The sequence below is a fragment of the Azolla caroliniana genome, unplaced genomic scaffold (genome assembly GCF_043228905.1).
Source record: "Azolla caroliniana isolate FFs.n. ecotype wild unplaced genomic scaffold, voAzoCaro1.0.p SCAF_1, whole genome shotgun sequence".
Taxonomy (NCBI): domain Eukaryota; kingdom Viridiplantae; phylum Streptophyta; class Polypodiopsida; order Salviniales; family Salviniaceae; genus Azolla; species Azolla caroliniana.
The window spans coordinates 16,881,038-16,896,914 of NW_028230436.1; the positions used below are offsets into that span (position 1 = coordinate 16,881,038).

General features: G+C 44.5%; 1 protein-coding gene across 1 annotated transcript; it reads right to left on the reverse strand.

The window, feature by feature from the left end:
• Positions 1-1,435: 1,435 nt before the first annotated feature.
• LOC147869108 (uncharacterized) lies at positions 1,436-2,977 on the reverse strand. The gene has a single exon (XM_087326533.1). The coding sequence runs from the start codon at positions 2,874-2,876 to the stop codon at positions 1,590-1,592; it is 1,287 nt and encodes a 428-aa protein (XP_087182659.1). The 5' UTR covers positions 2,877-2,977; the 3' UTR covers positions 1,436-1,589.
• Positions 2,978-15,877: the final 12,900 nt, after the last annotated feature.

Here is a 15,877-nt window from a genome sequence, read left to right on the forward strand (position 1 = left end):
TTTGGTCAGTCTCACTCCAATAGTTGGATCATCCGAGTTGATTGCGATATTTGCAAAATAAGAACACCCAAGCTCCAAAGAATGAAAAATTTGTTAGAAGTGCTTGTAGCTATTCTAGATTGAATTATACATAGCAAATGATTCCTATTTAATGATTCCTATTTCATGGATTGTCAAGTACTTCCATCTTCATTGGACATTCGTGACAAATGAATCTCATTTTAGAGACTAAGACCATGGAAGTGCATGAACCAATAACCCCTCTTAAGTTCATGTAGATTCTTCTAATATGCCTTGTACTTTAAGTCTATGCTTCACAAAAGGTCTTAGCAAGAAAGCAAATTCTATGATTCCTTGACTTTTGACACAGAATATATCTATTGCCATGCATCATTAGCAAGACACATGTTTCTAAGAAAAAGGAAAGAGAATAACATCATTTGATAAGTTATAGGGTCATCACAAGGACATGAGGTAACACTAGCTTTGACCTACCCTATGCGTGCATACAAACAACACATGTATTTGTTTGTGAGCTGTAATTTCAAGACTATCTCGGTTCATGCTAGGTAGGTGCAACCTTCTACTTTATTCTGATGTCACAACCTTGTTCCAAACCTGAATTCATTCATGAGTGCACATCACAAAAGCCCATCCCTTTTATCATCAGACAAGTAGACAAAAACTACACGCAAATACCTTCTTTTATATCATTGTCTCCCAAACTTGTGTTAACTATTATCAGGACGCATCTCCAAACGGCACCACATACATGCACATCTACCTCATTCCTATCACAGATATGACTTCGTTAACAGTTAGTACGCATTACAATCTACAGGCAGGTTTCCTGTAGAAATAACAATGAAAGACCCTATCCCATTCCATCTCATGGGTGGATGATGTTAGAAACAGCACTAACAAACTCCTCACATGTTTTTAAATTTGTATATGATTAGGTTGGCCATTAATGACGACCACTTTCATCATTAAATTTGCATGTGGTTAGTTTGGCAATTGACGGACAGACAATTCTACTCATTCGTGACCACAAAAGACTAGACAAATACATAAAAAATGATTTGACTAAAGGTTGGATGGTTCCATGGATCCATCCCTTCATGTCAAGAGAGAACAAATAGAGAGAGAGGGATCTTTCTCTTCATCAACAGTACATTACACATTACATATGTCTCATTAATCTAAAAAAACAGAACACATGTTATTCAAAACAAGAGAAGAAGAAGAAGAAGAAGAAGAAGAAGAGGCCAGTAGTACTATGTTAATGATAAAGCCAGACTAGGCTGATACCTGTCCACTCCAAAGAGAGCTAAAGTAACAAAACAAAGAAAAATAAAGGCTTACTACATCTTCAGATTTGGTTTTTGTTTATGACGATAAACGAACATAGCATTTGCACATTAAGGGGACAGCGGAAAGGGAAATCAAAAATCATAATTACTAATTAACTAACCAACCAGTTTGTTTATAGAGAGAGACTACTACTCTATTAACACACATCCAAAACCATCATAATAATTAAATGATTTATGCATTGTCCATGTTAAGACTTCTGTCCTTAACTAGATCTACGAAGTGCGAGGATTGGCTGGATGCCTAATAAGAACCGCATTCTCTTCCACGTGCATGACTTGGCGCATACCAATCAGCGAAGTGACTATGCCTGGGGTCGTTCTCACGAATTGAGCAGCCGCTTGTGCATCTGTCCGTTGCTCTCCGAGGTCTGCGCTAACCTTCCGGACATCAGGATCAAGATTCTTGCAAAGATTCCCTTGATTCAAAGTCGCTGAAGTCATCACCGAAAGTCCTAATTGATGGGCAGCATGAAGTAAAGGCATTCTTCTTCCCCTCACAGGTTGTGAGGGCTCTTTCGCCGCTTGTTGTAACCTTGAGTTATATGGTGCTTGCACTATCTTGAAATGATGGTCTTCTCCAGCTATGTCTTTAGCATATGACAGTATCTCTTCTAAGGGTAAATGTTGCTTATTGCTTGCATTTACACGGAATCCATTCCATGTAGCAATGCCATACATGGCAATCTTGCCTTCTGCACAACACTCTTCCATCGCGCCAATCGCTGCCTTGATCCTTGGAAGCAAGGTGGAGCGTGAAACTTGGCTAAGTTGTGTCTCAGGGTTATGAATGAAGTAAATATCAATTGTTTCAAGACCCATATTTCTCCTCGAAAGTTCGACTTGGTTCTTCAAATACGCAGGTGACAAGCAATGACAACCGCCCACAAACTCATCCCGTGTAAATAGATTTGTCTTGATGTAAGTATCATCAATATAAGTATAAGGATCTATGCTCTCTCGGTAATCAAATGCGAGAAAACCTGCCTTGGAGCAAATGACAACTTCATTTCTATTAACAATACCTTGTTTGATGGCCATGGCAAGGGTATGACCAATAAGGAGTTCACTTCTCATGGTGCGATAATTCGCAGCGCAATCAATGACATTGATGCCGAGGGTGAGGCTGCGAGTGAGAGATTCCATGTATTCTCGGTCAACAGAATCATTGTCTGGGCCGAGGTATGTACCAATACCAATGGAAGAGACAATGAGATCACCAATTTTGCCTCCCGCCCGTAAGACACGGAAATGTCCGGCCGCTGCTCCTGACCCGATTTTCTTTGCGTAGTTGGCCGTGCCCGCAGCATCTGCGTGCCCAGGTATGTAGCTACTTGGCGATGTATTATATGCTGGCATGGAGGAAAGAGGCCTTGCGCTTGTAGAAAACCCTAGCCATGAGTTTGACGGTAACCCTAATTCTCTGCCCCTTTGCAGAAAGCTACCTCTTGCTGAGGAGAGCTTGAGGGAAGATCTAGCTCGTCCAAACAGATGATGGGCCATCGCTCGCTCCGTCAGAGTTAGAGCTTTAGAACAGGCGCAGAGACAGAGAAGAGATAGACAGAAACCCTAACAGAGAGTAGGAGAGACAATCAACAAAACCCCCCTCTCTGATCTAACTTTATTTAATAAGTAGTAGAAGAAAGAAGAAAGAAGAAAGAAGAAGAAGAAGAAGAAAACAAAACAAAACAAAACCCCTCCTCCCCCAAAACCCTTCCCTTCACCTTATATGTATGTATGTATGTACATATTTCTTCTTTCTCCATTGGGACGGACACACACACTCACACACATGTTGTTCATACATACATGTATGTACATATGTATGTATGTACATACATGTTGGTTCAATCATGTATGTATGTATGTACATATGTACATAATCCCTTTCTTTGGTTCCCAACCTTCGTGAATTGGGATCAAGGACATGGATGGGATGGGGTAGGTACATACATGGATCGGATGGAGTTCCCTTTTCACCTCACACCAACTTTTAGATTTGAGTCTTATTCAACAAACAACAACGTTTGGGGGTAACGCTCCTACTTTGGCGATTGACACGAGTCTTACCCATTCGTTCCTAATCTTATGCAACCAATAAATAGGTTATTCTCTCGCCCCCTAAGGTATTTACCTTCTCCAACATACCACCATGATTGTCTAGTCTCTATATCACAAAATACCTACAATCATCTCTTTACGACTTGAAATATTCATATGATCAATAGTCAAGTGTATTCTCTTTGTATTATATTCGAACTATACATGTAATTAACAATCAGCAATGGTCTGGTTCGGTTTGAGAGTGTCGAAACCGAACCGTTTAAAATTTTTGAAACTTGAACCGAACCGAACTGAACCGTTAAACCGAATTGTTAAAAAAATTCAAACCATTAAAACCGCAATTTCGTGGTTCGGTTTCAGTTTTTAACTTAGGTCAAAATTCAATTTTTAAATTTTTAAATTTTCAAAATTTTAAAGATTTTCCTAAAATGTGAGAATAAAGCTTGGAAATGAAAAGATTGCTTTAAAATTTATTTATTTAAAAATTATTTTTCTTAAATTAAAAAATAAAAAAATAAAACCATTAAACCGTGGTTTCTAGCTTCTGAAACCGAACCATTTAAACCCTTAGGCCGTTAAGCCACGGTTTCGCATTTTGGTTCGGTTCGGTTCAAACCGAACCGCTACCGACTGTTACATGTAATATTATTGCTCTATAACTTAAATAATTCAACATGACACTCGCTAACCTTCCCAAGCCCTAGGTTTATTCCTAGGCTAAGAAATCCATCCCCACCATCTTAGAGGCTCCCTCACTTTTTATTTGTGAAGAAGTGCCCAATACCCCTTAGGTCTTATTGGCTAGTACCAACTACTATTTCTTTCATTTGTCGCCATTTGCCTTTTGGAATGGGAGTAGCCACTAGCTTCACATTTCCATCCATTGTTTTATATTTCATATTGACTTCAAACTCATCTATTGCAACACTGTGTATTTTATACGGGGCATTCAAAATCCCCATTTTCTTCTTTTTGAAGGTTGATGCTACAACCTGTTATTGACCCCTCAATTGAGCACACCCATAGAACGAGCCTTTCTTCTCATACATTGGGCTCTCCTTTGCCACTTGGTTTAGAGTTAAAAACCAAGCTATAAGTAAGATATAAAAATACATACAAATACACACATAACTACATACATAGACATTCATCATTTTTTTTATCTTTATTTTTGTATTTTCTTATAAAAAGATATCCTGTCATTAGTATAAACAATTTACAAGATTTTAAAACCTCTATGTGATCGGCGGGGGGAACAACCATTTCCACAACTTCCAATGTGGCCTTATTTCTTCTATCATTGGATTGATGTACCATTTACGATCGGCATATCCAATGATCCTTATCTTGTGCTCAATAGCATAGGGTAATCTATCACCATTTCCCCCGACTGCGACAATTGGTTTGTTTCATCCACCTCAAACAACCAGTATGTCTTATCATCTGAATACCCCTTCATAGCGAAGAGTACTTCCAATCTTGAAAAAACCCCAACCCATCTATGGTTAGCATCATTGGGTGGTATGGGAAGTCTACTCATAGCTTCCTAAATTTGTTGATACATTATTTGGCCGCCATGCATATTATGTAGGATTTCTTTTTGCTCGTCTAATGAATGCGATACAAATTCTTTCCAAGTCTAAACTGTTTTCGCAGGACCTTCTGTCATTTTCCCGCACGATAGCCATTGTCTAGAACCCAACACTGAACCATCTGATGTTGTAAACAATGGGTTCCAAACTATCTTTTGTCTGAGATACTCAACATAATGTTTGGGGTTAGGTTTATTATGAAGCAAACCAGATAATACTTGTTTCCATGTTTAAAATAATGTCCTAATAAATTTGTCTTCCCATCTATTCGCTAAAGGTACTAGAAAATTTTCCTTAAATATCCAATTTACATCCTTCGACCAAGGGGCACCTAAACAAGGAGAGCAATCTGAACATTGGTCAAGCAATAATACTTTCCATGTCTCTTGCCCCGACGTAAATCCTCTAACAAGCAACTTACTTAACAACTTACTTAACAATGCTCTTGATTGATCTACTGGATCAATAATACCTAATGCTCCTTTAGAACGAGGTAAGGTAATAACATCCCATTTCACTTTAGATCAAGCATTGCCTTCCGTTTTACCAGACCACAAGAAATTACGAATTAGTCTACATATTTTCAGAATGCATGACTTGGAGAATATCCAACATGACAGAACATACCATGTTGAAGCCAATAAAACCTGATTAGAAACTACAATCCGACCAACAAAAGGCAACTTGGCTAAACTCCATAATAATAACATTTTTCCGCAGTGACAATAGGAGGGGTGCCACTTGATTTTCCATTGAAAGATCAATACCTATCGTACACCCTAGGTACCGAACTGGACAACCTGATGGTATCTATCGAAATTGCGGGTGAGGATTCCATAGAGGATGCTCTACATCCCCCACCCAAAATGCAAAGGACTTATTCCAATTGACCAGTGCACCGGAAGCCTTACAAAATGTGGATATGGTCAATTCTGTTTTTTGCAAATTTTCCAAGTCACCTTTTAAGTATAGAGTAGCGTCATCTATAAACTAAGCATCCCTTACTTCTATATATGAGAGTGGGACTCGTAGTCCCCATATACCAATATCAACAGCATTGAAAAAATAGATCATTGCCTCAACAAAAAACAAAAACAGGAAAGGAGCTAAAGGATAACCCTGGCGAACTGATCGAGAAATAGAAAACAAAGGTCCATAATTCCCAACCAGTAAGACTTGGCTTTGTGCCGAATTATATGATGAAGAGATACTTGTTATCCATTCTTTCGAGAAACCAAAACGAGCCAATACACCTTGTAAAAATTCCCAATCAACACGGTCGTAAGCTTTCTCAAAAGCAAGCATAACAATGACCAAATTTTGATTAGATTTGGCTGCCAAAGCTGTAGATTCCCAAAACGTATAAACATTAGCCAAAATGCTCCTTTCCCGAATGAATCTTGTTTGTGACAGATGTATAACATTAGGCATTATAGTACTAAGTCGTATACTAATTGCTTTAGCTAAAATTTTATACACCATATTTAATAATGTAATTGGGCGCCATTTCTTGATGTCCAGTGAAGGACCTTCTAATTTAGGGATAAGGTAAATTAGTCATTTTGTAAAATATGGAGGCATATTACCCTCTCGAAGAATTTGTTGGAATGTTGTACATAAATCTGGTTTGAACAAGTCCCAATATTTAATGAAGAATGTTGGGGTTAAACCATCTATACTTGGACAAAACATTTTAGGCAAAGCTTGGAGTGCTTCACTCAATTCCCCATAAGTAAGAACATATTGGAGCTTGACATTCATATCTTGTGTTATTGAACTCAATTTATTCCATACACAAGACTGACTTATAAAATCCTCATCAGAGAAGGAAACAACTGATAGTAGGTTAGAATAGTATCGTGTGGCTATTTCTTTCATCACTCGAGGGTCAAATGAGATAGTTCCATTCTCATGTTGTAGTTGTTTGAGTGAAACCGCATTATGATTTGGTCTCATGGCATGAAAAAATTCAGTTGTGCATTTATCACCCATTTGGGTCCAATTAGCTGCCTTTGTGATGATATTGAAATTTTGCACGTTTTTCTAATAATATAGCAAGTTCTTGCCTTGCTGACCCAAGTTTCTCAGCAATCCAAGTGCAATGTGGATAACGTTCTTGTAATCGTTGTAGAGAAACAAGAGACGTTCATGACCGTTTCTCCTTTTCTTGTGGCATAGAAAACCTCTCCTTGGATTTATCCCTGAAAAATTCTGAAATACATCGTAAGCCATTAGCTACCTTCATAGCCATTTATTCCTGTACAACATCTTTTTGAGACCATAATTCAGCCACTTGTAAGGAAAAGCTATTGTCTAACAACAGATGTTTAGGAATCTTCAAATTGGTGAATTCCTTAAAGTTTTGGGTCGAAATTGAGAGGATAACTAGAGCATGATCAGAGAAGATAGTTCTTGGCATTATATGTATTGTACCAGTTGCTGAAATAAATTTTCTAGATACGTAGAATCCATCCAATTGAGCTAAATTAGTACCATTTACACGCCCATTTGATCTTGAAAACAAAAGCGAGATGTTTGTATGAACCATCAAAGGAGTGTGCCAAGCATCTAATATTTGTAAGGAAAACACCCATTGTTTCCACATTGCTAATTCATGGCCATGTATCGTGGTTGAGCTACCTCCCATTCTATCAATGAGGTCCTCAAGCATGTTGAAATCACCATCGATACACCAATGATCAAGGGGAGGCAGATTATTTAATAATTCTTTCCAAAATTGTTCCCGTGCAGAGGCAATATTGGGAGCATATATATTCAAGAGTCCCCATGTAATCTCTCCCTCTTGCATAATAACATATTGAGCCCTTCCAGGAATGAACACTTGTTTTTGGATAATGTATGGAATCCACCTTTGAGAAATAGCCATACAAACCCCACGACGGACTTCTATGTTGCCTACTATGGGGGACCAACACATGTCCTAGTTTCCAGGTAGAATAGAACCATAACGAGAAATTCCAAAAGTATTTAAATGATGTTCTTGTATTAAAATAAGATTTAGGGATCCACCCACTACGCATTTGTTAATCTCTTGATCGAGATGATGTTTGTATTGTCTATATAAGGGCCCCTCTAACCCCTGAACATTCCATGACATCACACGCATTTAAGGAAACTTGAGTTGTTGTGATGCCATTTTCATGTTTTTTGCTAATGGCTCCAAATTGGCCTCATTGCCCTCTTGCTCACCTCTTATCGAACATGATAAAGTTATCGCATCGCGTACCATTCTATAAATACAAATATATAAAATCCTTTACACATACAAATTGTGGTGTGCATGTGTTCCTTTGTGCCACCTTTTTAGCACACTCTTTTTAGCACACATGCAGCTAAGCCAACCCAAATGGGTGCCTTTGTATCAACTATAAATTGAGCAAGAAGTAAGAAGCTAAGTAGGTTGGTTTTGATCTCTTATGTGCATTTCACATATTGGTGGAGATGCGGGGTACTAGTCTCCCACGTCCAAACATCCGCCTCTTCCGCTTTGTAGGTAAGCATCATTCTTGCCACCATCAATCAGTTGACCCACACTATCTTGTAGTCTCTAGTAGTAGTATCTCTTCCATTAGCACAACCTTAGTTCTCCAATTAGGCCTCCCGACATCCACCGTTCCCTCCATCCAAGTCCCTTTTGGCGATCATCAACATCTATACCACTCTCACATGCAAGCCCGTTGCACCATAAGCTTAGGACATCTCACTTTCTCACACCACTTTTATGTCTTGCCCCACCAACTCTTCCCCCTCACCTTAGGTTGTGATTGGTTCCTCAAGCGTCGCGCTATAATTGATTTCACGACCCACTAACTTCTTGTTCCACGAGCTCCCCCAATCCCCTCCTACATGATAGCCCTCATGTCCCCTACCTCAACCAAGTCCACGTGGCCCTCAGTCCATAGGAGCGATTGATCTTTCTTCGCCAATTGATCTATCCGCAATTCCCCTCCTACACGATAGCCCTCTTGTCCCCCACCTCAACCAAGTCTAGGTGGCCTTCAGTCCACAAGAGCGATTGATCTTTTAGACAAATGGCCTCACCGAATGCCTCAATATGACCCTCAATCAAGAGATTGCCGCACGAATCAGCTCTTTTCGAGCAGTCTATGGGCGTGACCCTCGTCTCCCACCAGAATCGTCCATTGACGTCCATTCCAACCTGGCCAACATGGATAGGGGGCTCTATCTCCAACAAATGTTCCCCCTCCTTGGACAGGCCAACTCCCAAAACCTACAAGTCGCATAATAGCACTAGAAGCACTGAGGGATTTGGCTCGTTCATCGTAGTTCGTGCCATCAGATCCACCACGTACTTGCTTCGACGCGATTCACCTCCTCCCATGTTGCCCGCATCAAGCCTTATACCACCCCATGCCCAGCTTCTGACCCCCGTTCCTTCCCCATGCCGTAAACCTCCTTGTTTCTCTTACCAATATGTGAAATGCACATAAGACATCTGTAAAAAGTAACGTGCGGAAGCAAGTATGAAGACCGAACAGAAGGAAGGAAACTCAGGTTCAATGGAGAGCTTGAGCTTAAACGGTATACGCGGGAGAGACAGAGAGAGTGAGAGAGAAGACACAAAAAATATATTCAACAATAATACTCAGTCTGTACATAAGACGTGCTCAGTGAACACTTTTATACAAGCCCTAGAAGGACTGACTGAAGTACTGACAATACTTCAATGCTCATCAAGAGCTCCTACACTAACTCCCAAATATATTCCTCACGGAATATCTTTCCTAACGACCTCCCGGTTTACGCACTCGGCCTAACCGATCGGTCCCAACCGATCCGGTCCTCGGCTTCTTCAGCCGAACCGGCCGATGTTGAGCTTGTCTCTCAACACTCCCCCTCAAGCTCAACTTGAGGCTCTTCGGGATCCTCGGGCACACAGCTCCGGTTCCTCCTGGCTTCACGCCTCGCTTGCGCTCCTCGACCTGTTCGACTCTGCGCGCTTCGACCCTTCCGATCGGCTTGTCTGCTCATGCAGCCCTTAGCTCTTCTGCTGTTGCGGTGTTGACGCTTCTCCTGCTGCCTTTTCTTCCGCCTGGGCCTCGGTTGATTCAGCGTGTCTGAATCAAACATCCGAACCGACTCGGCTACCTCCGATCGGTTTTCGCTCTCGTCCGAGTTGGCTGTCTCCAACTCGTCTTCGGTCTTCTCGCCCTCGGTGGTGTCATCTTCCCCATGCGTGGTTGGCTTCGGCTCTCTCCTTCGGTTGCTCCCCTTCTGTCCGCTTTCGGACTTTTTCGTGGGTCCGCCCTCGGCTTCTTCAGCCAATCCGAACTCGAACTCGACAACCGAGTCTACCGACTTGGACTCGGTGTCACGGTCTCCGCTCCTTTCCTGCTGCCTTGCTTGGTCGTTCGGGACTGTTCTCCCCCTCAAGTTCGGCACATCGAGGTGACGCAACCCGAGCGCACTTGAGAATTACCGCAACTTGTCCAGACCAAGCGGCTTTGTGAAGATGTCGGCAGTCTGCCGATCCATCGGCACATACTGAAGTTCGACTTCACCGGAAAGGACACGCTCGCGGACGAAATGGTAGGGCACCTCAATGTGCTTGGTCCGTGCGTGGAAGACGGGGTTCTTCGCGAGCTGGATGCTGCTGAGGTTGTTGCAGTAGATCGTCGTCGGATCTGACACCTCCTCTTGCAGGTCCTTAAGTAGCCGCTTCAACCATATGGCTTTGCATGTCGTGACAGCCGCTCCTCGGTACTCTGCTTCGGTGCTCGACAGGGCAACTGTCGGCTGCTTCTTATTGCTCCACGCGATCGCGGCACTCCCGAGGGAGAACGCGTATCCGGACGTGGATCGGCGATCGGCGGCGTTGCCAGCCCAATCAACATCGGTGTAGCCGACTACCTGCTCGGCTGCACCGGTCCGATATAGTAGTCCGCGGTCCTTAGTGCCGCTTACGTACCGCAGTACGCGTTGCGCACACTGAAGGTGCTCCTCGGTAGGTCGCGCCATGAACTGACTGATCACTCCGACCGGATAACTGAGGTCGGGTCGGGTGATGGTCAAGTATATGAGACTTCCTACAATTTGTCGAAACCTCGTCGGGTCGCATACCTTTCCCGTATCGGGACGAAGCTTGACGGTTTTGTCCAGAGGAGTCGAGACGGTCTTACAGTCGGCCATCCCGAATTTGAAGAGCATACTCAGCACGTAGTGATGTTGGCTGATCAATATTCCTTCGGGGGTACGGATCACTTCGATCCCAAGGAAGTAATGAAGGTCCCCCAGATCCTTCATGTCGAACGATGCCGCAAGCTGGAGCTTCACGCGGTCGATTTCACCTAGGTCGGCGCCGGTGATGACCAAGTCATCAACATACAGTAAAATACTAAGCGGTCCGAGTCGACCTTTCCAGATGAACAGGGAAGAGTCCGATTTTGACGTGACGAAGCCCAACCGATGCAGTTGTTGCGTGATCTTCGCGTTCCAGGCACGCGGGGCTTGCTTCAGTTCGTAAAGGGACTTCTTCAGTTGGCATATTGCCGAGGAGTTCGTTCCAGAGTGAAATCCGGGGGGCTGTACCATGTACACCTGTTCCTCAAGGTCACCTTGCAGGAACACATTCTTTACATCCATCTGATGTAAGTGCCACCCCTTGGCCGCGGCTACTGCAAGCAAAACACGGACGGTTGTCATTTTCGCGATCGGCGCAAACGTCTCATCGTAGTCGATGCCGTGTTTTTGCGCGTAGCCCTTTGCCACTAGCCGAGCCTTGTACCGGTTGACCGAGCCATCGGTGTTGTACTTGACCTTGTACACCCACCTACACCCGATCGGTTTTACCCCCTTCGGTGCGTCAACCAGGTCCCAGGTCTCGTTCTCCGCCAATGCGTGCATCTCTTCCTTCATCGCGGCGCGGCAATTCGCGTCCTTCGCCGCTTCTGCGTAGCTCTCCGGCTCACGCACTTCCGCTACACGGGTCATGTACGCATAATGATGTGCCATGTACTCGTTGTATCCGAACCGCAAAATAGGATTCTTCTGGCGGGTAGATCGGCGTAATCTCACATTAGCCGATATCGAGGCCTTCTCGGTCGACGCGGACTTCACCTTTAAAGTCCTGTCACCGGTTCCCTCAGAGTCGGACTCGCGTCGGTCTGACTCATTCCTATCCGTGCCGGAATCCGACACCTTCTTCTTCCCTTTCTCTTTGCGCGTAAGCCGTCTCCTTGGCTTCCTGCGCGGGGAATGCACGGCCGAGTCTCCACTACTCGCCGGCTCTTCATCGGACTGGTCGTACCGACTCAGTCGTCCAATCGGTCCACTTAAGCGGAGTGAAATCGGACTCTCTTCGCGGGTCTCGATTTCGGGCTCATTCGGAGGCATCTCGGCCTCGCTGACCTCATCGTCAGAACACGGATTGGACTCGGGGTTCGGAATCGGGGGCTTGTACCAGGATGCGGACTCGTCAACCACAACGTCGCGGCTAACACGCGCTTGTTTGGTGCGAGGGTTATAGCACTTATAACCCTTCTGCTCGTCCGAGTAACCGACCAAGATGCATTTCTCGGCCTTTGCATCCAACTTCCTTCTTTTCTCCTTCGGTACATGCACATACGCAATGCTACCGAACACCCTCAAGTGTCGTAAGTTCGGCTTCGTTCCGAAATATAGCTCATGCGCTGACACTTTGTCTTCGATCTGGTTCTGGATGTATACCGCGGTCCTTACCGCCTCGGCCCAATAGAACTTGGGCAAGCTCTTCTCCTCCAGCATTGCCCGTGCCGCTTCCACAATCGACCGATTCTTTCTCTCAGCCACGCCATTCTGCTCTGGCGTGTATCTACAACTGAATTCGCGGCGAATTCCCATTTGTTGTAGGTAACCGTTGAATTGACCGGAAAAATACTATTTCCCGCCATCCGACCGCAAGCACTTGATCTTTCGTCCCGTTTCGGCTTCCACGAACCCTTTGAGGTCCCGGAAACAGTCGAAGACTTCGCTCTTCCTCTCAATGAGGTAGATCCGCGTGTGCCGCGTGTGGTCGTCGATGAAGGAGACGAAATATCGGCTCCCGCCAAGAGTAACGTTTTGTGCCGGTCCCCATACATCGGAGTGTATAAGGTCGAGCTTGTTCTGGCTCCGGTTTCGCTCGTTGGGGAAAGGAAGTCGTTGTTGCTTCCCGAGCTGGCAAGCTTCACAAACTTGTGCCTTTCGGCCACTAAACTTGGGCAATCCGAACACTACCTGTTTCGATTGCAGATCTTGAAGCCGTTGGTGGTTGACGTGGCCTATCCGCTTGTGCCACAAGTCGATGTCCGACTCGGTCTTTTGTCCCTTCGTGAACATTGCGGTGCTGCCGTCAGTCGAGTCGAGGATGAACATCCTCCCGTCTTTGCGCCCTTGCGCAATCACACAGCCTTCTTCCTCAATGAAGCACCCAAGGTGTGTAAACCGAACCTCCATCCCTTGGTCAACGATCTGTCCGACCGAGACCAAGTTCTTCGTGATTGTCGGAACTTCTCCGACATTCGCGATCGGATGCGGAGTGTCGTCTCCTGTTGCGACTACTCCAGGTTGTATCGGTTTTCCAAGGTACGAGAACCACTCCTTATGGCTCGTCATGTGGTTTGACGCACCGGAGTCTACATACCACACCTCGTCCGATCTCGGGGTGTTCTGTTTCATTGAGTTTGCTTCGTGTCTCGTCACGAAGACAGACCCTTCTTCGGCTCTCCCGGAGTCTTCGGTGTAGTGTGATCGCTGCCGATTTCCCTTGTCGGTATGTCCGGAGCCGTTTCTGGAACCAGTTCTCTCCGAATCGGCGCGCTTCTTCCAGCACTCACTTTCCCTGTGGCCTTTCTTGCCACAGTACCAGCACTCCGCGATGGCCTTCCCTTGCCGGTTCTCATCGCTTCGACTCCCCCTATTTCCGAAGGGTCCGGAGTTGCTGTCGGCATCACTTCGGTGCCTTCTTCCTTGATCTCGTCAGCCGCCTCCATTGCGTACCGACTCGCCTCGTCCGCCACGACCACGGGGCCTTTCTCCCTCCGTGTACAACATCTTGTTGTCGGTGTGCATGCTCGTCGACGCACCCGCGTGGTTCTCCTCTACCAGGAGCATCGACTGTAAGTCGAAAAAGGACGGCGTATTCGCCCGGGTACACAACCGTTTGGAACGCTCCGAACTTCGACGCCAAACCTCCAGATAGATCTGGACCATTTCGCTCTCCTCGATGTTCACCTTTCTGGAGGCGAGGGAGTCGCAGATATCCTTGATCTTCGAGGTATAGTCCGTCACCGACAAGTCGCGTTGTCGTAGGTTGCTCAACTCCTGTCGGAGCTGAAGCTTCCTGGCTATGGTGCTCGCGGCGAAAATCTTCTTCAGATTTTCCCACGCACCCTTCAGCGTCTTTGCATCCCGAACATAGCTCAATAGCTGTTCGCCCACACACGATGCGAAGCAGTATAATACCCTGCTCGCCGATTGCTCCCATGATGGGAAGTCTCTGTGTGTCGATTCGGGTGCCGCGTCATTAGCTCCTTCGACATAACTCCAGTAGCCGTGCCCGAGCAGGTACTGGTGCATCTTGTAGGACCAAGACGCGTAGTTGGTTCTGTCGAGCTTCTCTGTTGGAAGCGAGCTCGCCATGCCTCTATCCATCGTTCTTCTCGTTCTTCTTCGTCAAGCTGTGTCGGCTGCAGAGAGGTTCTCAACCCTCGCGCTCTGGTACCATGTAAAAAGTAACGTGCGGAAGCAAGTATGAAGACCGAACAGAAGGAAGGAAACTCAGGTTCAATGGAGAGCTTGAGCTTAAACGGTATACGCGGGAGAGACAGAGAGAGTGAGAGAGAAGACACAAAAAATATATTCAACAATAATACTCAGTCTGTACATAAGACGTGCTCAGTGAACACTTTTATACAAGCCCTAGAAGGACTGACTGAAGTACTGACAGTACTTCAATGCTCATCAAGAGCTCCTACACTAACTCCCAAATATATTCCTCACGGAATATCTTTCCTAACGACCTCCCGGTTTACGCAGTTGGCCTAATCGATCAGTCCCAACCGATCCGGTCCTCGGCTTCTTCAGCCGAACCAGCCGATGTTGAGCTTGTTTCTCAACAACATCAAAACCAACCTTCTTAGCTTCTTACTTCTTGCTCAATTTATAGTTGATACAAAGGTACCCATTTGGGTTGGCTTAGCTACATGTGTGCTAAAAGGTTGGCACAAAGGAACACATGCACGCCACAATATGCATACACACATACATATAATCTTACATGCATGCAATCATATACATACAATCATTCAAATATGCATACATGTACACACAAAAACATACACACAATCATACACATACAATTGTTCAAACATTTATATGTGTAGACACATACATACAATCTTACAATCATGCATACACATACACGCATACATATAAAATCATTCAAGCATATATATGCTTAGATGCATATCCAAATTCACACAATGATAATACACTCAAACATACATAAATACACACACCATCATACAAACATGCATGCAAACATACATATAATCATACACATACAATTGTATATAAATACATGCATAGGAATATACACACAATCAAAATACCTTCAATTGTACATACATACATGCATGCATGCATGCATACAATCGTACAAACATATATGCATACAAACTCGTGTCTATTTGCTATCAAATCATAATCAGTCCTAGTGAGGGAATCATGACCTTAGACGGTGCATGTCGCTCAGATGAGGGTGTGTGCGATCTGCACCATTCAATTTGGATGAAAAAAAACGCTTGAATAAAAAAGTTGTCTGTAGTCGCCCAATTTTAACAACTCGGT